Here is a 22,805-nt window from a genome sequence, read left to right as displayed (position 1 = left end):
CATATGAGTGGATATAGTTTCAATTTCATCATCTGAAAATTGTCTGTTCATATCCTTTGACCATTTATCAATTGGAGAATGGCTTGATTTCTTATACATTAAAGTCAATTCTCTGTATATTTTGGAGATGAGGTCTTTATCAGAACCTTTAACTGTAAAAATGTTTTCCCAATTTGTTACTTCCCTTCTAATCTTGTTTGCATTAATTTTGTTTGTGCAGAAACTTTTTAATTTGGTGTAATCAAAATGTTCTATTTTGTGATCAATAATGGTCTCTAGTTCTCCCTTGGACACAAACTCCTTCCTCCTCCACAAGTCTGAGGTAGACTATCCCATGTTCCTCCAAAAATTGCACACTTTTTGATCCCACAATATCATAGCTAGGACTATAATCCAAAGACATTTTAAAAAGTGTAGACATAAGGTAGGAGGAGAAGAACCTATTTTTTGTACAAATAGGTTCTTCTCTTCCTACTTTTCATCTCCACTTTTTAAATGTCTTTGGACAGTTACTGTATTTGTACAAAAAATACATTAACTCCATGTGTAGCTAAGAATTGGAAATCAAAGGGATGGCCATCAATTAGAGAATTGCTAATCAAGCCGTGGTATATGATTATGATGGAATATTGTTATTCTATAAAAAATGACAAACAGAATGGCTTCAGAAAAACATGAACATACAAGAACTAAAACAAAGTAAAGTAATCAGAACCAGAAGAAAGTTATACATAGTAACAGAAATATTGTACACTAAAAGACTGTTAATGACTTAGCTATTTTCAGCAATACAATGATCCAAGACAATATCAAAGGACTAATGAAGTATACTGTGTGCTTCCAGAGAACTGATATTGTCAGAATACAAACAGAAGTATGCCATTGTTTGCTTTCTTTCACTTTTTAAAAAATTTCAGTTGTCGAATACAAAATTTTACATGATTTTCACGTGTATAATATATCTGATTGCTTACCCTCTCATGGATAGGGGAGGAAAGATAGGGAGAGATGTAAGGATAACTGGGAAGTAAAAATTTCCAAAAAATGATAAATTGTTTTAATATGTAGTGGGGGTAGGGGAGAAAAGAAAAAAAGAATCCAATAAGGGGCTTGAGATAAATTAGGATTATCGTTTGTTGACTGAATTATGCTGATGGAAAGTTCTTGATACATCAGAAAATCATTTAAGGCTTTTGAATTGTAAATGAAAAAATATAAACAATTCAAAAAGCTCACTAAACACCACCTTTATATGCTAATAGTTCCTAAAATGAAAAAGAAAGGAAAAAAAAAAAAAGACTACTGTCTCCCATCTCTGTAAGTACCTGCCTTTTTTGCTGGAATTGCAATTAGTATACACCATCTAACTTTCTGTGTCCCCCGAGGCTCTGTCCTGTGCCCTTTTCTCTTCTTCCACAATTCCACTTTTACTTAATGACCTCATCAGCTTCCTTGAATTCAATTTTGTCTGCAGATCTCAATGATCATTAGAAATTTCAAATTGGAAGAACCTATATATAGAACTGATGTTCTAAAGTGAACTCATTTTTCTTCCTGAACCTTCCCTACCACACACACGTACACAAACCCATATACACACATGCAAACAACTCTTTATCACTGCAGGGGACACTGCCACACTTCGGTCCCCTCAGGCTCACAACCTAGGAGTCATCTTGGACTCCTCACTATCTCAGTTCCAGATCTGAACTGTGGTCAAAGTTTGTAGGTTTCACTTTCCCAACAACTCTCCCATAAGCCCCTTCTCTCCTCTGACAAGGACACCCCTCTAGAGCAGATCCTTATCTCCTTAACCCTGGACTATGCAGTAGTCAGGGGAGGGGATGGGGAGAGAGATCTGGGGGAAAGGAGGTCTCCATACAGCCAACAATGATTTTCAGAGAAAATCGTGACCTGTTTTCCCAGATTCCAACAAAGAGTGGGGTCCCTATAACCCAACACTCAATCACAGAATTTAATTGCTCTTTAATTAGTCCCTGTGTCTGGGTTTATCTCTTGGACAAGTCCCAAGTATTTGGATACACAGTCTTGTATATGTAAGAGAATTTAAATTTAAAAAATTAGATTCATTGCAAAGTGTCATAGAAATAGGAACTATCAATGTTACTAATGAGGATGTATTTTTGAGGAGGGGCTATGGAACGTGACTATCAAGCCTGGCAAGAATATCATTTTTGGGAGAGACCAAGTATAGATAAGAGAAAGGCAGCTACAAGAGGATGTAGAGCATGATCCAAGGAAGAAGGGAACTTGGCACAAGTCTGGGAAGGAGCTTAGAACATAATGTCACATCTGGAAGGAACCTTAGAATGTCAGCTTAGAAGGACCTGGGTCCTCTAGCCTTGTTTAAAAAAAAAAAAAAAAAGAATTCTTCAGTCATGTTTCTCAAAATAGATTTTTATTTCAAGAAAATCCAGGAAAAGGTGAGATTTCCTGAGTCTGCTAGGAAGATACAAAAAGATCTAGATATCTAGAGTCATCAAAATCTGTGCTGCTCATGGGGACTTGGTCCTATGGAGCCAAACAAGTTGCCTGCTGGTATATATGACTGGGTAATTATATGCCAGTAATATATCATCTCTATTAATGGACCAAGGCTATTGCAGGTTCAATACCAGGATATGATATGGTCTGCAGGCCACAGGCATCAAGCACCACCTCCTAAAAAAGATATGGACAGTTAGTCTCTCTTTTTTTTTTTTTTTTTTGATAGCCTTAAATTACACTTAAATCCCAACAACTCACCTTTGTTTTCCCCCTCCTTCTCTACCTGCTGGGTCCAGGTCCTGGACCCTGAGCCCAAGATGAGACTACCACCGTCACCAGCATCACCTTCAGCCCCAGCCAAGCGTCTACCACTACCACTGGTCTTCAAATAAAGACGTGGTCACTTTCAGGGAGGGTCACCCTCATCTTAAAAGTATTTCTAAATGAGGTATGGTAACTCACTTCATAATAAAAACACATTGCATTTAAGAAGTCAGCTGAATTTGTCAGATGATCATATTTTTAAAATATGTATTTTATATACACACACACACACATACATGTTGTCAGGTGTTGGAATACATGGGGGACACCTGACAGTGGCTGCTTGGAGATCCAATCCAAAATGGATCTCCTCTTGGGAGAGGATGATACAAGGAGACTGAGAGGCCATTGCTGTTCTCTGACCTCTCTGACTGAGAGGCCATTGCATTTTCTGACCACCCTCCTCTTCCCTCTGCCTCCAATTTATCTTGTTCCCAGTCCGCAACACCTGTGTCAGCAAAGGCTGCCCTGCAACTCCTTCAGATGCTATGATCCACAGCTGTGGAGGCTCTCAGAGAATTGACCTGTCCCTTAACAGTCAAGGGACATAAAGTTTGAAAAGCTGGGAAACTCTTATCTCATAACTATAATTCTTGAGAAGATTGAGTAGAACGATCAAAGGCATAAAGGAAGGCTCCATGTGGAAGGACTTACTCAGAGTTGCATGGCCCATGAATGCTAGAATGGGCAAGATCAGAAGCATAGAGTGCTTTGGAGTAAGGACACCTGGGCTCTGCTCCTTACTACCTGGGGACTAGAGCAACTCATGTTACCTCTATAAAAGAACTCATCTGGAAAATGAGACTAGATAAAAACAGCTTCCCCTTCAAGCCCAGTTGTTGAGCCACAGAGAGTGGGGGACTTCTCCATGAGGTAGAAGACCCTTCAACCCAGAGGGAACCTGCTGACAAAGTCTGGTTCTGCTCCCTATCTCTCCTTGGGGCATCTCAGTTTTTCTGAGAAGTCAGGAGAGAGTGACAACCAGTGTTCTACTTGAAGCAGAAATATGTACAGTAAAATAGGCATTTACATATTAATAGCAGAGTGCTTATAGTTAGCACTTACGATGTATGCTGTGGTGATGTAATTGTACTAAGGGATTTAGGGCTGAGAGAACTTGAAATAAATGGACTCCATATTAGACCATTCATATGGCTCCTTCTCCTCATCTGCATCATCACTCCTCTAAAACCAAGGCTAGTCCTGAGGTCCTCCAGAGAGCTAGTCAGGATGGTATATTTTGGCACCCCAGCATGGGGACTCTAGAGAACACACTACACTCAGTTCCCTCTCAACTATCCTGTGAGGAAGTTCAGGCCAATGGAGGCACACAAAGATAAAATGGGTCACAGAATGAGGAGTTTAAATAAGCTACAAATCTAGGTTCTCTGCCCTCTTTAGAAGGGGGTTTAGTGGTGTGGGGGAGAAGACTGGGCCAAGTTAACAGAAGCCATCAGGTAAGGAAAGGATAGGTTGCAGCTCCCAAGGTACATATAAACATGTTGGGGAAAGATGATTTGTCATCATGGCATTTTATGCATCAGTTCTTTGCCTTGAGTTTTTTTTTCCCTCCCACATTTCATGACATTATCCACAGAAATGTGAGGAGCATAGATCTTCAGAAACTGTGAAAATCGGTGAAGGTGATTATTTGGAGAAGAATTTGAACCTAACAGCATTACCCCCACCTTTTTTCTTCCAGAACCACTGAGCCAATCTTACCTATCTCTTCAATGTCACTGAAGCACTGGGGAAAAGAGAGAAGAGAATTAAAAACCCAGGGAGCCTTTACCCTGAAAGGAGTAAAAATCTTGACCATTAAGTTTTCCCTTCCTCTCTCTCAGCAGTTATGAAAGTGGGTTTGGGTATCTAAATGGGTTTGGGTATCTAAATCTCATTCCCTTACACAAACCTACAACGGGAGTTGAATTTCAGCTACCATAGAAGAGCACCAGGGGAAGGTAAATCATCTCCCCCCTGCCAGCTCCCCCTTCTCTGGCTCCAAATCTCTAAAATGTGCCCATTATCTCTGAAAAATAAGAACTGACCTTCCCTAAGTAAGTCCTTACTCTGGGGAAAAATGTGTATGTAGAAGGTGGGGAATTGCCCTACAATTCAGAAAGGAAATTAGCAAGACAAAGGTCTGTCCACCAGCTTCTACAGGTTCAGGAAGCTCATGGGATTATCCTCTGACTTTGACTAGCTGTAGGACTCTGGACAAGTCCTTTGATTTTTCTGAGTTTCTGTTTTCCTAGTTCCAGAGGACTGAGGATGAAGAATGCTGCCCACCTCCTTACCAAGAGGGGATGCAGTTAGGAAACAGAAAGAGAAAACATGTTTTTTGGGTAATGCAGAAATTATTTTTACTTAACTATATTTGGTCCAAGGTTGTTGTTTTTCTTGTATTTGCCAACTGGGGCAAGAGAGAACCATAGGTATAAGACAGAGAAAATAAATTTCTATTTTTTAAAAAGATGATTCATTTTTTTAAAAATAGCATCAGAAATTTCCCCATCATTTTCCTCTCTGAGCTGTTGTGAACAATGATCTTTGCCATCCTTCAAATGCTAGAGAAACAGAAATTTTTATTACCTTTTCTTTTAGTCCCCATAATTTTTGTCTGTTTTATGAAACAGACATTTTGCTCTAGGAAAATGTCAATGAAAGGACTGGCTTTTATATTGTCATTTTTTCCCCAGTGCCTGTTATGGGCATAGCTGCCACTCAGTAGATTATGGGTGACTTGACTTCATCCCTGTCACCAAAGAATGCTCTTCTTTTTAATACCAGAATTCTCTGGGTGAAGGATGGCCCCATGAAAAGTTCAGGCAGCAGAGCTTCTATCCAAAATATATGGACAGGTAAAGAGTTCTGTTGGAATGAAAGACTGGCAGGTGGGGCTGTTCCAGCACAGTGGTGGCCTGGAAGAGAAACATAGCTAGGACAAGTGATCCCTAAGGATCTCCTGAGGCCTCTCCTTTAATCCTGTGATCCTTGCTTTGAGTCTCCAGTTTCCTCCTCTGAAAAGTGAAGGGGTGTGGACCAGTTTGAATATTGGTCCTTCTTTTAGGGATACCTGGAATTCGTGTGCCCAAGTCTTCCCCAAAGGGCCCCTTGGGGAGATTTCTCTAAACAAAGAGAAATGAGCAGAACCAGATCATTGTACACAACAACATCAATATCATACAATGATCAATTCTGGTGGACATGTCTCTTTCCAACAATGAAATGATTGATGCCAGTTCCAATGATCTTGTGATGATGAAGAGAGCCATTTGCATTGTAGGAACTGAATGTGGATCAAAACATAAAATTCTCATTCTTTTTGTTCTTGTTCGCTTGCATTTTATTTTCTTACTCATTTACTTTCTTTTTTTGATCTGACTTCTCTTGAGCAGCAAGAAAATTGTATAAATGTTTACACATATTGGACTTAACATATATTTTAACATGTTTAACATATATTGAATCTAGGAAAGGGGTAAAAGGAAGGAGGAGAAAATCTAAAACATGAGGCTATGCCAGGGTCAGTGTTGTCAAATTATCCATGCATTATGTTTTGTCCTTCGTTCTTTTTTATTCTTTTTTTCTTTCTGAGGCTGGGGTTAAGTGACTTGCCCAGGGTCACACAGCTAGGAAGTGTTAAGTGTCTGAGGTAAGATTTGAACTCCGGTCCTCCCGAATTCAGGGTTGGTGCTCTATCCACTGCGCCACCTAGCTGCCCCCATGCATTATGTTTTGAAAATAAAAAGCTTTAAAAAAAAAAAGAGAGAGAGAGAGAGAGAGAGAGAGAGAGAGAGAGAGAGAGAGAGAGAGAGAGAGAGAGAGAGAGAGAGAGAAAAACCATAGCTCCTTTTCCCTCTTAAAAAAACAAAACAAAATCTCTTTGGGATACAGACCTAATGGTGATATTGCAGGTCAAAGTGAATGCAGTTTTATAGCCCTTTGATCATAGTTGTTCAGAATGGCCACTCTAGTAAGAAGAGTCCATTAGAAGGCTGATTTTTCCATAGCCCCTTCAGCATTTGTCATTTTCCTTTTTTGTTGTGTTGGCTAATCAGACAGATGTGAGGAGGTATCTCAGAGTTGATTTAATTTGTATTTCTCTAATTAGTGAGGCTAAAGCTTCTTAAACATGGTAGAAATTTAGAAATATCCTTTTAGTTCCTGAATGGAAGATAAATTGGGGGGAAGTGAGACATAGGGCAGGTAGACCTACCAGCAAGCAATTGCAATAGTCCAGTGATGAGGGACGGCACTAGGGACTGGGGGGGTGGGGAGGTCAGAGGAGAGAAAGGGACTATGACAATATTTATCAAGTATTTCCTGTGTTTCCGGGACATGCTGAATACTGAGATACAAATAGAAATCAAAATGGTGGAGAAAGAAATCCAGAGTCAGGAGTGACCTTGATGAGGAATGAAGGAGGAAACAAGTGTAGCCCAGGAAATGACCAGTCAGGGAAAGGGGCCGAAGGGGTGAGAAGGTTGTTAGGACCTGGTGCCCAGTGATTCAGTGTTCACAGAGAAATACAGAATATACACCAAAGGAGTCTTCATCATTCAAGGAGGGGGCTCGCGGCCACATGGGGGATCAGATGAAGCCTCAAGAGGCAACACAAGAGCTGAGTTTTGAAGGGTTCTGAGAGTGCTCTAGATATGGTTCTAGGTATGGGAGATAGGCTATACAAAGGAAGGTGGAAGATAGAATGCTGTATCCAGGAGAACAACTGGGCCATTTGGCTGGACTACCAAGCCAACTCCCAATTGAATACCATCCCCTGACTTTCCCCTATTTAAAGGGAATGGCTCTATTCCTGAGATTGAAGCTGAGGACAAAGAACTTGGGATCCCCCCAGCCCTGTTCCCCCAGACCGTCCCCATGGATTTCTATATTCCACCCAACCCAAGATTTCACAAGGGTCAGAAAGGCAAACTACCCTCTGCCCACAAAAGCCTTTCTTCACTTCCCTTTTCTAGTAAGAAGGGAGTAGGCCCTGGATTTATTTTGGGGCGCTGCTGGGGGAAGCTCATGCCCCATGGGCTGTCAACCATGCATTTCCAGGAGGGCTGGCCTGGGTCCTGATGAGGGCAGGGCTCAGATTGGCCATGTACCAGTGGCTCATATGTCAACCTGAATTCTGGGGCTTGGGGATTCCCAGGTTTGCTCTCTACCTAACCACCCTATCCTCTGTCCCCCATCAGCTCCTCCCTCACAAACCTAGGGACTTTTGAAGCTCCTATGAAGTGCTTTCCAAGGTACATTGGGGGAGGGGGAAGAAGAAAGAAAAGGGACTTCTTGGGATCTGAGAACAGGACTTAGTCATTGATACCCAACAGCTTTAGATATACTGAAACTAATCTCAGGGGAGAAGCTTTTTCACTTGGGGAGACCCAAAAGCTCTGGAAGTTTCTGCTCATCCCCTCAGCTCCAGAGCCTGTTTCTTACTCAATTGTCTGAGCTCTGGGAACTAAGCAGCCTTCACCCTTCTGGGGCTTTCTTCTTCCATAGTACCTCTTCTTCCTTCCAATGGCCCCCTTCCCCATTGACCCCAAGTGCTGCTCCCCAGTGAGGGAGTCACTCAAGGTCTTGTTCTCTGTTCCAGTTTTTTCTCCCCCTCCCCTTGGGTCATCTCACCCTTCCCATAGGTGGCCCTTTCATCTTTCCTTTAAATGCATGTGACTCTTCCAGCTTTGCAACCTTTGCCTCAGCAGCTTTCTCCCCAAGGAGGTGATTTCTTCTTCTCTGGCTTTCTTACCCTGGAAAACTGTTCACCTCTTTGGCCCCCATCTCTCACTTCAGTTCTCCCTTGTATGTCCATTTTGAGGAAGGGTCCAGGAAAGCTATCCTTTGTTTCCCAGGCCCACCAGCCTGGTTAATGTCATCTCCCCCTCTCTTTTTAGCTCCTTTAGTCTCCTCCCCTCCCCCCATTACATGAGGGCAGAAAATGGCACCCTAACAGGTTCCTCTTTTTTTATTATTATTATTTTTTCCCCTGAGGCTGGGGTTAAGTGACTTGCCCAGGGTCACTCAGCTAGGAAGTGTTAAGTGTCTGAGATCAAATTTGAACTCGGGTCCTCCTGAATTCAGGGCTGGTGCTCGATCCACTGCGCCACCTCGCTGCCCCTGGGTTCCTCTTACTAGAATGGAAATTCTTGTTTTTCTTTTCCACAAATATTTGGATCCTCTGGTGCTGAAAACCCTGCCTGGTACACAGGAAGCCTTGAGAAATGCTGCTTCTTGTTATTAATCCCAGGTATCTGTGCTCGTGTCTGTTGCCCTTGGATCCAGAAGGAAAAGACTTTTTTTTTTTTATTTTTAATTTTGAAAGAATAAATGAGAAAGCATTTGGATTTCCTCCAGGAAGGAGCGTAATGTAGTGGACGGAGATCGGGAAGAAGTGACCGCCGCTGGCTGTGATCTGGACCACCCTCTCAGTGCCTCAAACAGCTCCTTTGAGCAGCAGAGCAGGTGCCAACTTGCATTGGAAGAGAGAGTCTCTGGCTGAATGAAATCATGGGTCCTGGAATCCCTATCTTCTCCAGCACTAGGTACAAGTAGGAGCTCTTTGAAAGACTCTTTGCCCAGAGCTTGTCCCACACCAGGAAAGCTCTCCCTCCTCCTCTCCACCTCCTGCATCCTTCAAGGCCTCCCCAAAGTCTCCCCTTCTACAGGAAGCCTGCTCCAAACCCTCCTGATGCCAGGGCCTTCCCTCTGGTGACCAGCTCCACTTTATCCCCTCCAACACTGATCATTTTTCCTGTCATCCTGTCACCAATCTGAGAGGTGTGAGGTGCTACCTCAGGGTCAACTGGGACTTGATTGTGCAGACTTCTTTGCCTGTGGTCTGTGAGAAAGCTGGGACTGTCCTGGGCCTTGCTTTGTAGCGTAATCCGGGCCCCCACAAAGTCCTCAGAAATGTTTGTGGAAGCAGCAGCATGTGAAGGTCCACCAAATGGCCTTAGTCTTCTCAGCAATCCAGGGATCCAAGATAACTCCAAAGGACTCAAGCTGGAAAATGGCCTCACCTCCAGAGGAAAAAAACTGTTTGAATGCAGATTGAAGATTTTGCTCCTTTTTTCCTTGTATTCTTTTTATTTCATAAGGTGACTAATATGCAAATACATTTTGCATCATAGCACATCTATTATTTATATCAATTGCTTACAGTCTTAGTGAGGGGGCAGGGAAGAGAGAAAACTTAGAACCCAAAATTTTATTTGAAAAATTAATGTTAATGAAAACTATCTTTACATGTAATTGGGAAAAAAATAATAAACAACTTTTAAAAATGCTTGTTGACTTGACTCCCAGAACTCTCCGTAGCCCAGGCTTCTCCAGGGGACTCCGGCCAAGCGGCTCCTTCCTGGCTCTGTGTGCCCCGCGTCCCACCAGACCCCAAACTCCGCCTCTGCAACCCCCCCCCTGCCGCCTCCCACCGGGACCTGCTCTTCCTCCCAGCCTCCCTCTCTGCCTTTCTTCTCCCCCAAGAAATCCGAGGTTCTAAGTCCTCTAGTCCTAGGTGGGGGGAGGGGGGAGAGGGTGATATCGGAGTCACTTCTCCTTCTAGGCCGGAGTTTTCTCGTCTTCAGAGCAAGAGGCGGGGGTTAGAAGGAGGCCCCTTTCAGCCATATCTTCTTCTGACACACCCGCTAACCACGTGGTGGTTTCTAATGCCCCTTCCCCTCCCTAGGGGGAGCCCACAGCCTCTGGATTCATTAGAGTTTCTGGGAACTGTTTATTTTTTCACAAAACAACAAAATCCTCAAAATATTCTCTCTGTATATTCTCTCTTTTTGCTCCAATTCTCTCCTCTGGGTTCAAAAAGAATCTTCTAGTAAGAACAGCTGCTTTGAGGTTTGCCAAGCTCTTTACATTCTACTAGGCCCTCACAGCAGACCCTGAGAGGCAGTTTTTATTTTTCCAGAGCAAATAACCGCATCAGCTTCCTTGGATTCAGTTTTGTCTGCAGACCCCAAGGACCCCCAGGGATCTAGAAATGGAAGTTCCTGTACATAGAGTCCTTTCTGGAGGGTGTGAGTGTGTGCGGCGGCCGTGTCCGTGGGCACGTCTGTGCCTCCAGATGCGCGCCTCTGTGAGCAGACCCACGACGACTCCCGGCGCGCGCAGAGATACAGCGGACCACCGCGACCCGAAGGAAGCGGAAACTCGCAGGGTCACTCCTCTACCGTAGCCTCAGCTCCGGCGGCCTCCCAAAAAGGCCCGCACTGCGCCCCGCATCCTGGCGCTTCCGGGAGCTGCCGGAAGCGCGGTCTCGTCACCGGAAGTGGCCCCGCCTCCTGTAGCGAGGACCCGGCGCTCCCGGGCGGAAGTGGGAACTGCGCAAATTCAAACGGAGCGCCTCAATACATCCTCGGGAACTGTGGCTGAGCAATTCGATCCTTGCTCTCACGTGCTCGTCTGAAGTGCACTTTTTATCTTATTTCCACTTCCAAGTGCGCCCCGTAGCGCAGCCGCCGGAGGAAGGAGACTAAAACTGGTTAAAGAAGAATACCGCGGCCCCCGGAAGCCAGCTGCGGGCGCCATGGTTGGCGGAGCGCGGACAACGTGGAAGTGAACCAGGGCCCGATGGAGGCCCCCCCGAGCCTCGTTCCCGTCCGAGCTCCGCGAGCCCGGGCGAGGGGCGGGGGAGCGTGCAGGACTCGGGGCTGATGGCCACCCCCGCCGAGAGGGATGAGGGAAGGGTGGGAAGTGCGGCAATTGCCCTAGGCGGTCCCCTTTCCCCTGAGAAGTGTACGAAAGCGGCCGGGAAGAGGGGTCAGCGCGCCCTCAGCCCGTCAGCGCCGTCCGTGGGAGGTGGCGAGTCCGGAGTCTCTCGGGACTGATGCGGGCCTCAAACTTCGGCCCGAGCAAGAGCCCTTGCAAAGAGCCCCTCCCCCAGGCCTGCTGCTGCCAGCCCCAGGCCCGCCTTCTCGGCCGGAATCCCATCAAGTACACGCTGTCAGTGTCCCCGGGGCTCATCCCGGCTCCTTCATGACCTCATCTGCAGACCTCCAAGATAGTAGAGATCTCAAACTGGACGTCTCCATGGAAACGGGAAACTGATTCCTAAAGTAGACTTATCTTCTCCCGGAACCTCCCCCCCTCCCCCCCACAACCTATGTACACGTACACACCGCACTTCAGTCCCTCAGGCTCACAAGCAAAGTCACCTCGGACCCCTCACTCTCTCAGTTCCAGATCTGAGCTGTGGTCGAGGTGACAGGTGCGAAACAGTTCCCTTTAGTCTGTAAAATTAATCACTCTGAAATTGTGTCCCCCTTTGATCTGCAAAAGAAGAAAAATTGGGTTCTCCCAGACTCCAGAGAGTCTATGAGAGAGAGAGAGCACATCCTCCTGGCTGGACTTTTCTAAGGCAAATCACCCCATTGATTTTTGGGGATGCAGACCCTTTTCAGGAAATTCCAAATTCCAGAAGTCTTCAAAGCAATTCCCATTCAATTGGAGATCTAGGCCTGGGGACTTAGGCTTTTTTTTTTTTTTTTTTTAAATAGCTTTTTATATACAAAACATATGCATGGATAATTTTTCAGCATTGACGCCTGCAAAACCTTCTGTTCCAACTTTTCCCCTCCTTCCCCCCCGAAGATGGCAGGTAGACTAATACATGTTAAAAAGTGTAAGTTAAACGCAATACATGTTAACATGTCCAAACAGTTATTTTGCTGCACAAGAAAAATCGGACTGAGAAATAAGGTAAAAATAACCTGAGAAGGAAATAAAAAATGCAGGTGGACAAAAAAAAAAAAAACCCAAAAAACAAAAACAAGGAGTGAAAATGCTACTTGTGGTTCACACTCATTTCCCAGAATTCTTTTGCTGGGTGTAGCTGGTTCTCTTCATTATTGAACAAATAGAACTGATTTGGTTCATCTTATTGTTGAAGAGAGCCACGTTTTGGCTTTTTTTTTTTTTTTTTTCCCCTGAGGCTGGGGTTAAATGACTTGCCCGGGGTCACACAGCTAGGAAGTGTTAAGTGTCTGAGACCAAATTTGAACTCGGGTCCTCCTGAATTCAGGGCTGGTGCTCTATCCACTGCGCTACCTAGCTGTCCCTTTGGCTTTCTTTTCAACTTGAAATCCCTGCCTTAAGATTCCCTATTAAAGGGCAATTTTAAACTGACTTCTTTGCAGAATGTCCAAAGCCTGCCAGGATTTCTGCCCGATGGAAAGTGACCCTCTTCTCAGCGAAAAAAGCTATATTAGTTCTCTGCCGGGACTTTGCCACTGAAGAAGTGAGTCTTCCTAGCAAAGCTGGCTTCTCATCCAACAATAAACTTCCCTTTTGCCACCTAAAACGCTTCAGATTCATGACTTCTCTCACGAAGGACCTGCGCCAACCAAAAGGGGATTCCCACAACTCCACTAGAACCCCATCAAAGGTCTGTGGATTTCACCTTTCCAACAACTCTCCCATAAGCCCTTTCTCCCCTCTAAACATCCCTCTAAAACAGACCCTTAACACCTTAGCCCTGGACTACTGAATAGTCAAGGGGAGAGATGGGGAGAGAGAGATCTGAGGGAAAGGAGGTCTCTATACAGCCAACAACGATTTTCAGTGAATACTGTTGATGTAATGGTCGTGACCTGTTCTTCCAGATTTCAGCAGAGGGTGGGGCCCTGGTAACCCAATACTCCATCACAGAGTTTAATTGCTCTCTAATTGGTCCCTGTGTCTGGGTTTATCGCTTGGACAAGTTCCAAGTATTTGTATATGTAAGGGAACTAGAAAAAGATTCATTGCAAAGTATCGTAGAAATGAGAACTATCAGTATTACGAAGGAAGATGTATTTCTGAGAAGGGATTGTGGAACTTGACTATCAAGGCTGGCAAGAATGTCATTCCTAGAGAGACCGTCAGGTAGAAAGGCAGCTTCAGGAGGATGTAGGGCATGATCCACACAAGAAGGGCATTTGACATGTAGAATACCAAAGTTGGGAAGGACTTTAGAACATAATGTCACATCTGGAAGGAACCTGAGAATGTCAGCTTGGCAAGACCTGGGCCCTTTAGCCATCTTGTTTAAAAAAGAAAAAGAAAAGAAATAAATTCTTCAATCATGTTTCTTGAAATAGGTTTTTATTTCAAGAAAACCCTGGAGAGGGTGATGAGATTTCCTGAGCCTGTCAGGAAGATACAAAAAGATCGAGTACCCAGATTCATCAAAATCTGCGCTGCTTACGGGGACTTGGTTCCTCTGAGCCAAGCCAGCTGCCTGCTGATATATTTGACTGGCAGTGTACCAAACCTGCTTTAATGCACCCAAAGGCACTACAGGTTCATTGCAAGAAGATTCGTTTTGTCATGAAGTCCTTTTTGCAAACATAAGGCACATCTCCCTGAAAAAGACATTGACATTTTACTCTTAGATCCCCACTCATCTTTGTCTCCCTCCCACACCTGCTGGGGATTCTAATTCTGGAGACTGAGCCTAAGATGAGACAGCCCCAACTTCCACCCTCAACCCCAGCCAATCCCTGAGCACCATCCCTGGCCCTCCGGAACTAAGGACTGAGTAATTTCAGGGGCTCCTCCTCATCTTGGAAATATTTCTAAATGAGGTATGACAACTCACCTTATATAAATGACACACAGTGTTTAAGAGGTCAGCTGGATTTTCTAAGTGAGTCTGCTCAAAAAAAAAAAATGTCAAGGACAAAAGTAAAGAATAAAAGTTAAATGCCTAAGCTTGAAGTCCTGGAAAACTAACTCTAACTATAACTCTTAAGAATATTGGGGTGCAGGGATCCCAAAATATATTGGTATTCTGGACCAGTATCAAGATTGTCCAAAAGGAGTTGGAAGTTTAGATAATTTCTAAGTCAAAAGGCAAACTTTTGTTATAATTGTAATGCTGTTTAAAACGGATTAAAATCCAAGAGAGTGATATAACAAAGGGCAAGGAGCAAACAGATAAATTTATAGGGAAAATTGTTATAAATGGAATTGTAAAATAACAGAACAAAGAACAGGAGAGGGTAAGTGACATCATGGAACTGGGGTTCACATGATTGGTGAGAAGTTTGGTAATGGGGGGCTAACAACAATCTCCGTTCTTTCATTAACCTAAGAAGTGCTCATTGTTTGAATCCTAGGATGAGATGGCAGCCTAGACTTTGGGATAAAGAATTCAACATCCTTGACAGATAGCTTAGTGGAATAAAGTTATCAGGTACAGCTTCCTTTCTTTCACACATTCTCCAAGGCCATTCCACATCACTTCCAATAGGTATATTCCTAAGGTGACCATATCATTCCCAAGGCCCGGGGTTTCTTGAAAAGTATTTGGATCTCGACTACTATTGGAGTTTCTCCTACATCTAGAAAACTGAATAGAATGATCAGTTATAAATGGAGGCTTCTTGTAGAAGAACTTACTCAGTGAATGCTAGAATGGGCAAGATCAGCAGCATGGAATGGACATTTGGAGTCAGGGAACCAGGCTGACATCTGAGCTCTGTTCCTTACTACCTGGGGATTAGGGCAACTCACTTGACCTCGTAAAAGAACTCATCTGGAAAATGAGACTAGATAAAAACAGCTTCCCCTTCAAGCCCAGTTCCCTCTCAACTATCCTGTGAGGGAGTTCAGGCCAACTGAAGCACAGAAAGATCAAGTGGCTAGCCTGGGTCACAGAATGAGGAGTTCAATAAGCTCCAAATCCAGACCCTCTGCCCACCACTGCTCTGGCTCCTCAATTCACCTCTACCTTTTCTCCCTCCATTCTCACAAGTTTCTGTGTCTGGGCAATGCTGGGTACCCACAAGACCCTGAGAAGAACAAATTTTGATGTGGCCAGGAAGAATTGTGATTCCCTCCTTAGAGGGGGGCTTAGGAGTGGGAGGAGTGGCCCTGGGGGGAGATGGCTGGGCCAAGTTAACAGAAAGCAGCAGGTAAGGGAGGGATGGGCTGCAGCTCTTACTTCTTCAACCAGAATCCACGGCGTATACGTATGTTCCGGGGAAAGATGATCTGTCATCATGGCATTTTGATGCATCAGCTCATTGCCTTGAGGTCCCTTTGCACATTCCATGATATCATCCACAGGAACTTCAGGGGAATAGATCTTCAGACACTGTGCAAAGAGATGAAGAAAGAATCTGAGCCCAACAGCATTGCCCCACCATTCTTCTTTCCCCAGAGCCACCGGGCCAACCTTATCTCCTCAACTGTCACTGAGGCATTGGGGGAAGGGAGGAGAAACAACCCAAGGAGCCTTTGCTCTGAAAAGGGGATGAATCTTGACCATTGGGTCTCTCTTTCCCCTCTCTCAGCAATTATTACAGGGGGTTGGGATCTCTAAACCTCTTGCCTTTACATAAGCCTACAGCTGGAGTGGAATTTCAGCTCCTGTAGAAGAGAGAGCATCAGGGGAAGCTAAACCAGGACTGTGTTACTCCTTTTTCCAGCCTTCTCTGACGCCAAATCTCTGAAATATGCCCATTATCTCTGAAAATTAGTAAGAACTAACCTTCCCTGAGCTAAGTCCTTGCTCTGGGGGAAAATGTGTATGTAGAAGGTGAAGAATTGCCCAGCAATTCAGAAAGGGACTTAGGAAGACGAGAATCTGTCCACCAGCTTCTGCAGTTTCAGAAAGCTCATGGGTTTTGGGCATTATTCTCTGACTCTGACTAGCTGTGGGACTCTGAGCAAAGTTTGTGTTTTCCTAAGTGTAAGAAAAGAGTCTCTTAGTTCTAGAGGACTGGGGATGAAGAAAAATGTTGCCTGCCTCCTAACAGAGAAAGGAATTCACTCAGGAGGCAGAAAGAGAAAAATATTTTTTGGACATGGTAAATGGAGAAATTTCTTTTGCTTAACTATATTTGGTCCGAAGTTGGTATTTTTCTTGTGTTTCCCAACTTGGGCAAGAGGGGACCAAAGTTCTGAGACAAATAACAAATTTCTGTTTATTGAAAAAATGATTCACAAAGAGATGCCCATCAAAAGGGAAATGGCTAAACCAGCTTGGTATATAATTGTAATGAAATATTATTGTGCTATAAGAAATAACAAGCAGGATGATTACTGAAAAACTTGGAAAGACTTACATGAACTGATGCATAGTGAAGTGAACAGAACCAGGAGAACATTGCATACATTAGCAGCAATATTGCTCAATGAAAAAATATGAATGACTTAACTATTCTTAGCAATACAATGATCCAAGATTATCCCAAAGGACTATCCAGCTCCAGAGAAAGAATTGATATTGTTTGAATATAGACTGAAGCATGCTATTTTTCACTTCCTTTTTTTTTCTTTTTGAGTATGCACAAAATGACTAATATGGGAATTTTTTACATAATTGAACATGTATAACCTATGTCTGATTGCCTGCCATCTCAAAGAGGGAAGAGGACATAGAAGGAAAGAAGGTATAGTATTTGAACTCAAAATTTTAAATACAAATTTTAAAAGATGATTCAATTTAAAAAATAGCATGACAACAGAAATTTCCACAACACCCCCTTTCTGAGCTGTTGTGAACAACAATCTTTGTCAATACTAGAGAAACATAAATTTTTATTAACTTTTCTTTTAATCCTCATAATTTTTGTCTGTTTCATGAGTTGCTCTAGGAAAACGTCAATGGAGGCACTGGCTTATATATTGTCTTTGTATTCTCCAGTGCCTAGTCAAAGTTATGGACATAGCTGCCACTCAGTAGATGATGAGTGACTTGAGTTCATCCCTATCACCAAAGAATGCTCTTATAATTAATACCAGAAGGTATTAAATGATATGTAAATAATATCAATAATAAAGGTATTATATTCTGGATGAAGGATGACTTAGCAGAGCTGAGTCCTGGGTTCTGGGGTGTGTAAGTCAAGAGTGTGTGTGGACAAGTCACCAAACTTCCTGAAAAAACTCTCTAAGACTAAGGCACAGACATTTCCATATCAAGATGCAAATGTTTCCAACAGGAACAAATGCAGGTGGTTCAAAGGGAGCATGGAAGATACACAGGGGGCAGATAAAGGCTGCAGTCTTCACACAGACCAGTCAGAGTAGGACTGTTGCATGAGAAGCGGATATAAGATTGAAGGAAGTGTGTCACTCACATAACAAGAGTATGGGGTAAAGATGGAGAATGTGAGTGTACCCCTAGCAGCTGTGACATTTGCAAAGTCTCCAAGGCTTTGGGCCTCTAGGGAAAAGCCATCAAAAGACATGGACAAGAACCCTATGAATGAGAAGACACAGGAGGACCACCTCCTCTCTGCCCAGTCAGCAGAGGGAACACCTACAAGATTGATCCATCAGGTTCTTGAGTCACCTTTTGCCTGGACCAGTCTTAATTAGTCAACAAACATATGTTAAGCAATTGCCAGGTGCCAAGCACTGTGCTAAGCAGTGGAGACAGAATGAAAGGCAAAGAGACATGGCCTCTGCGTCCCATTTTCAGGGACTATTTTACTGCCTTCCAAATTCATCTCTTGAAATCTTGCCACCTTTGCGTCCCCAAGCAACACAGACACTTTTAGAGGGACTGTGACTGATGTGACATTCACTGGAGGAAGCATATGGAGGAAACTGGAGCTAATTTTACTTTCCAGGAAAACCCTTGGTTATCATGGTTGGTAAGGAAAGTGTCTACTCACCTAAGACAACAGAACACCCAGCCTCACAGAAGCAAGAAATATGGAAGTGGGTCCAGGAGGTGGGGCACCTAGAAAGGCTAGCCCTCTAGAATGAGGTCTTTGCGTTCAGACTTCAGGACTGAGTAATTAGGGCTGTATGGGGATTTCCGATGCTCGACTATTGTCTCTTGTAGCGATGACTATAATTATACTACCCTCCTCACAAGAACAGTCATGAGAAACATTTTAGAAACTGATAACTATAGAAGTCTGTTATTCTTAATACGATTTTAATGCCTTTTGTCACTTCTTTCACTCCATCTATTAGCAATATCTCCAACTGGTCTGGGCATCTGTGATTTTTATCTGATCACAATAAACACCTTTTTCACTAATTCTACTTTACTGATGAGGAAATCAAGACAAAAAACAAAAACCAGCAGTTACTTTTCCAAGGTCATAAAGTCATCCTGCACAAGCTCTAAAGTCATTTAATGATACTGGGATAATAAAGTTCTACCCTCTGTCCAGCTACAATCCCAGATCAGAAAAAGACAAGGATGGGAAGAGATCTCTTTTCTTCCTTTCTCTTTCCTGCCTGCCCAGACTAAGCAGGCACTTACCGGCTCCAGTGAGGTTTTTGGATCTGCAGCTGACATCATACAATTGACCACAGCAAAGGCATTGGGAAATTCTTTTCCAAGGAGGTACAGCACACAGGTCTGTAGGAGCAGAGACCAAGACTGAGGGGCTGAAAGTGAGAATCCCCTTTCCCCGGGGTTCTACTCCACACCCTCCTCCCTCTAATGCACCAGTGGGGCAAAAGGATGTCTGCAGGTTAAGTGGACTGCCCAGTCACACCCCCCACACCCCCCCCCCCATGAAACGTTTGGGGCAGCAGAGCCCTTACCTGAACCATGTTGAGTGCACACTCCAGCTCTCCATGTTGGCAAGTGAACTCCCAGGTCCCATTCACATTTTTTTCCTGAAAAACAGACCCCAGAAATGAAGAGGAAGGCAGAAGGCTCCTGGCAACCTCCCCACCCCTGCCACCTACTCCCACCCTCCCCTCACCCAATACCCAAACCTGACCACTCACCTCAGCATTGCCAAAAGGAACAAGGGTGACATTCATGACATCATCGCCCAGAATTAGCCAGGTGGGGAAGAGCATCATTACCATGAAGGACCGGCAGGCAGGGCACAGTGCCTCATAGAAGAGTTTCACAGAGACAGGACGGGCATCTGAAGATCTCCATAGGGCAGAACATTCCTTGGCTGTCTGCAGGATGGGCAGGTCAGGGCACATTAGTAATGGAAAGATGAGTGCAGTCAGTGTGACAAGCTCCTTTCTTCCTACCCCCTCCCCACCATTTATGCAACGAGGAGATCCCAAGAGCCAACGGACACCCAGTCTCCTCGGATTGTCCGGAATCTTGCCGGATCTGATCAGATCATCTCCTGTAGCCTCTTCTCTCTCCAATTAATTCTCCACATGACTGCCAAAGTCATTTTCCTATCCCCAGGAAGTTTCTTTGGTTCTCTTCTGCAGTTAGGAGAGAATCCAAACTCCTTTCTTTGGCACTGAATTTCCATCAGCTTCTCTTTCCAAACTGATTACATGGTACTTCCTATCGCTCATTCTACACTTCAGCCAACTGCTGCTCCTAGAACATGAGACCCCCATGTCCCTCCTCCAGGTCCGGGCACAGTCTGCCCATGGCGTCTGGTATGCTCTCCCTCCCGACTTTTGTCTTGAAACCCCTAGCTTCCTTTAGGATGCATCTCAGTGCTACCTTCTTCAAGAGACATCTGTGTTAATGTCATCCTCTCTCCTCCCATCACTATTTTCTAGTTACATTCATATAGATATACATGCACAGATATTTTATATGTCTATGAATATATATAAGTATGTAATGCATACTATATCTAAGATCCTATCTGTCCTACATGCAAAGACATCCATGAAGCCAGGAAGTCCTGGATTCAAGGCCCATCTTAAGGCACTTGAGCACTTAGTCTCAGTGCTAGACACTCTAAGAGTGTAAATTGTAGAGAAAGGGCCAACTTTCTCTAGAAGAGGGAGACGGGTCACTAGAGACTTTCCTGTCCCAATGTAGTCATCCAATCCAGTCCCATTCTCCTTTATGATACATTGACTTGTGTGCAGTGGCCAAGTTCTCTCCCCTGATAGAATGGCAGCTCCTTCATGGAGCTAGTTCTTCATGGGGAGAGATCTTTGAAACTATCTACCTTATGTATTTTAGACCCAGCCCTACCATTATCTGGTACATGCTAGGCACTCAATAGATACTGATTGGCTGATGTTCTGATCAAAAGGTAATCTTTGGCCTGTTTCCTAATCTGCAAAATTCTGGCACTGGGATCAATAATCTCTAGGACCCTTCTGGCACAAGTATCTTACCCATCAGAATTTCGGACCCTGTCACCTTACTGATAGAAGCTTACACTCCTCTTCCAGCTCAATTTATTTATTTTTAATAGTATTTTCCCCCCAAATACATGTATACATAGTTTTTAACATTCATTTTGGTAAGACTTTGGTATTCCAAATTTTTCTCCTTCCCTGCCTTTTCTCCCCACTCCCCAAGACAGCAAACCATCTCATACAGGTAAAATGTGTGTAATTCTTTTAAACATTTCCATATTTGTCAACAGCTCAATGTTCTAAGAGCCCTCTCAGCTCTCCCATTCTTCGTGATAAAGAAGGTCTTTTATGGCCACTGCCTAGGGACAGCTTCCTACTTCTCTTTCCCCCCTGTCCCCATCCTCTGAAACCACTGAGGAATCAGTGCCAGGTTAGTCACCATGTGGTTATCATGGGATTTCTGAGCAAATCCTGACCTACTCAACTAGGGGAGCACCTTTGACTTCCCCTCAATACTTTTCACTTCCTCCTTCTCCTCTTGCTCCCCTTCTTCCTTTTCCTTCTCCTCTTCTTTCCCAGCTCTCCTTCCAGCTTCCAACTCCCCAGGAGGGGGCCTAGAAAGACCCTCGGCAGTCCAATGACTCCCGGCAGACTAGAGGGAGAGGGAGTTCAGAGCCCCACGGGGGCAGGCAAATATCTCGAGAGCGCATCCACCCACCCTCAAATCCAAACCTACATTAAGACCTCTTAAGTGGCCAGGAAAAGCAGTAGGAAAAAATGGTTCGGGGGCCCTGGGAAGCCCCACCCATCCCAGGGTACCCGTAGGCTTGGAGGGAAAGGGCTTTGCTCTCCTGGATCTTTGTCCAGGTCCCCGCTTCTATGGGCCTGGACGCTGCTCTCTCCATCCCGCCAGGCCCCTCGGGGAGCGGTCTGCCCGCCTGGTACTCAGGGCCCTCGGTCCTGTTCCCTTCGCGCCTGTTTCAGACTCCGGCGGGTAGATCTGGCTGCCTGCGAGCGAGGTCGGTGTCCGGCGCAGTCCGAGGACGGGGAAGGGCCAGATGTTCCACCCGCCCGCCTCGGAACGGGTCCCGCCTCCCTGCCTGAGCCCCACCAGGTGCCTGCCTGGCTTCCGGGGAGGGGGAGAGCGCCCAGACTCTGACCCCATTCCCCGGCCGGTGGTTCTGCGCCGACCCAGTACCTCGCAGATTCGGGAATTTTCCCAGGAGGAGCACCAATTGTAGACGGGCTGGGTACAGACAGGCTTTGTGTGGTGGGATTTTCGGTGGAGGTAGGGACGGAGGTTCCCGGGCACTCTGGGCACCAGGAGCAGGAGCAGCAGAGGAGCCAAAGGAACCCAAGCCTTCATGCTTGGGTTGACGGAGTTGCCTGAGTCGAGAACCGAACGTCGACTAGCTGGTTGTGCAGGGAGGTTGAAAGTCCCAGCCTTTAATCTCCCTCCCCAACGGGGAACGGACCGCCTCCCTCCGTCCCCGCCTCTGTCCCCGCCTCCGTGCTGCTCTGGGCACTGGGGCGAGGAGAACGTGGGGGCCCCACGGTCCCTTCACTTCTGATCCCTTGCCAGCTGGTCCCAGCAGTCAGGGATGCTCCGGCACGGGGCGGCCTGGAAGGTGGGGAGAGAAGCAGGGCTAGGACATGTGATCCCCAAGGCTCCTTCTGAGACCCCTCCTTCTTTAACCCTGGGACCCTTCCCTTTGAGTCTCCAGTTTCCTCCTCTGGAAAAAACCGAAGGAGTGTGGATGGTATTCCACTTTCGCTTTCCCTTAATTAGGGAACCCTGGAATTCGTGTCCCCCAAAAAGCTCCTGGGGGAGATTTCTCTGAACAAAGAGAAAAGAGCAGAACCAGGAGGTCATTGTACACAGTAACCGCAATGTTGTAACCAGAACCAAAGGTGACAGACTGAGCTCCTGTGATCGATGCAAAGTCCACGATAATCTCAGAGAAAACATCTTGTGA

The 22,805-nt window shown here is 45.0% G+C and overlaps 1 protein-coding gene and 2 long non-coding RNA genes across 3 annotated transcripts; 2 read left to right on the top strand and 1 right to left on the bottom strand.

The window, feature by feature from the left end:
• Positions 1–1,841: 1,841 nt before the first annotated feature.
• On the top strand, positions 1,842–13,915 carry LOC141562471 (uncharacterized). The gene is made up of 2 exons (XR_012488201.1): positions 1,842–1,872; positions 13,383–13,915. It is a non-coding gene; the product is annotated as an uncharacterized LOC141562471 (long non-coding RNA).
• LOC141562463 (uncharacterized) lies at positions 11,157–13,150 on the top strand. The gene is made up of 2 exons (XR_012488200.1): positions 11,157–12,058; positions 12,987–13,150. It is a non-coding gene; the product is annotated as an uncharacterized LOC141562463 (long non-coding RNA).
• IFI30 (IFI30 lysosomal thiol reductase) lies at positions 13,916–22,319 on the bottom strand. The gene is made up of 7 exons (XM_074302489.1): positions 22,028–22,319; positions 19,537–19,719; positions 19,348–19,422; positions 19,061–19,159; positions 15,776–15,928; positions 14,429–14,482; positions 13,916–14,192 (listed from the first exon to the last, which is right to left on the bottom strand). Exons 1-7 carry the CDS (start codon positions 22,193–22,195, stop codon positions 14,133–14,135), a joined length of 792 nt encoding a protein of 263 aa, XP_074158590.1. The 5' UTR covers positions 22,196–22,319; the 3' UTR covers positions 13,916–14,132.
• Positions 22,320–22,805: the final 486 nt, after the last annotated feature.

Source organism: Sminthopsis crassicaudata, chromosome 1 (assembly GCF_048593235.1).
Source record: "Sminthopsis crassicaudata isolate SCR6 chromosome 1, ASM4859323v1, whole genome shotgun sequence".
NCBI classification, from domain to species: domain Eukaryota; kingdom Metazoa; phylum Chordata; class Mammalia; order Dasyuromorphia; family Dasyuridae; genus Sminthopsis; species Sminthopsis crassicaudata.
This window is presented reverse-complemented; position numbering and strand designations above follow the sequence as displayed.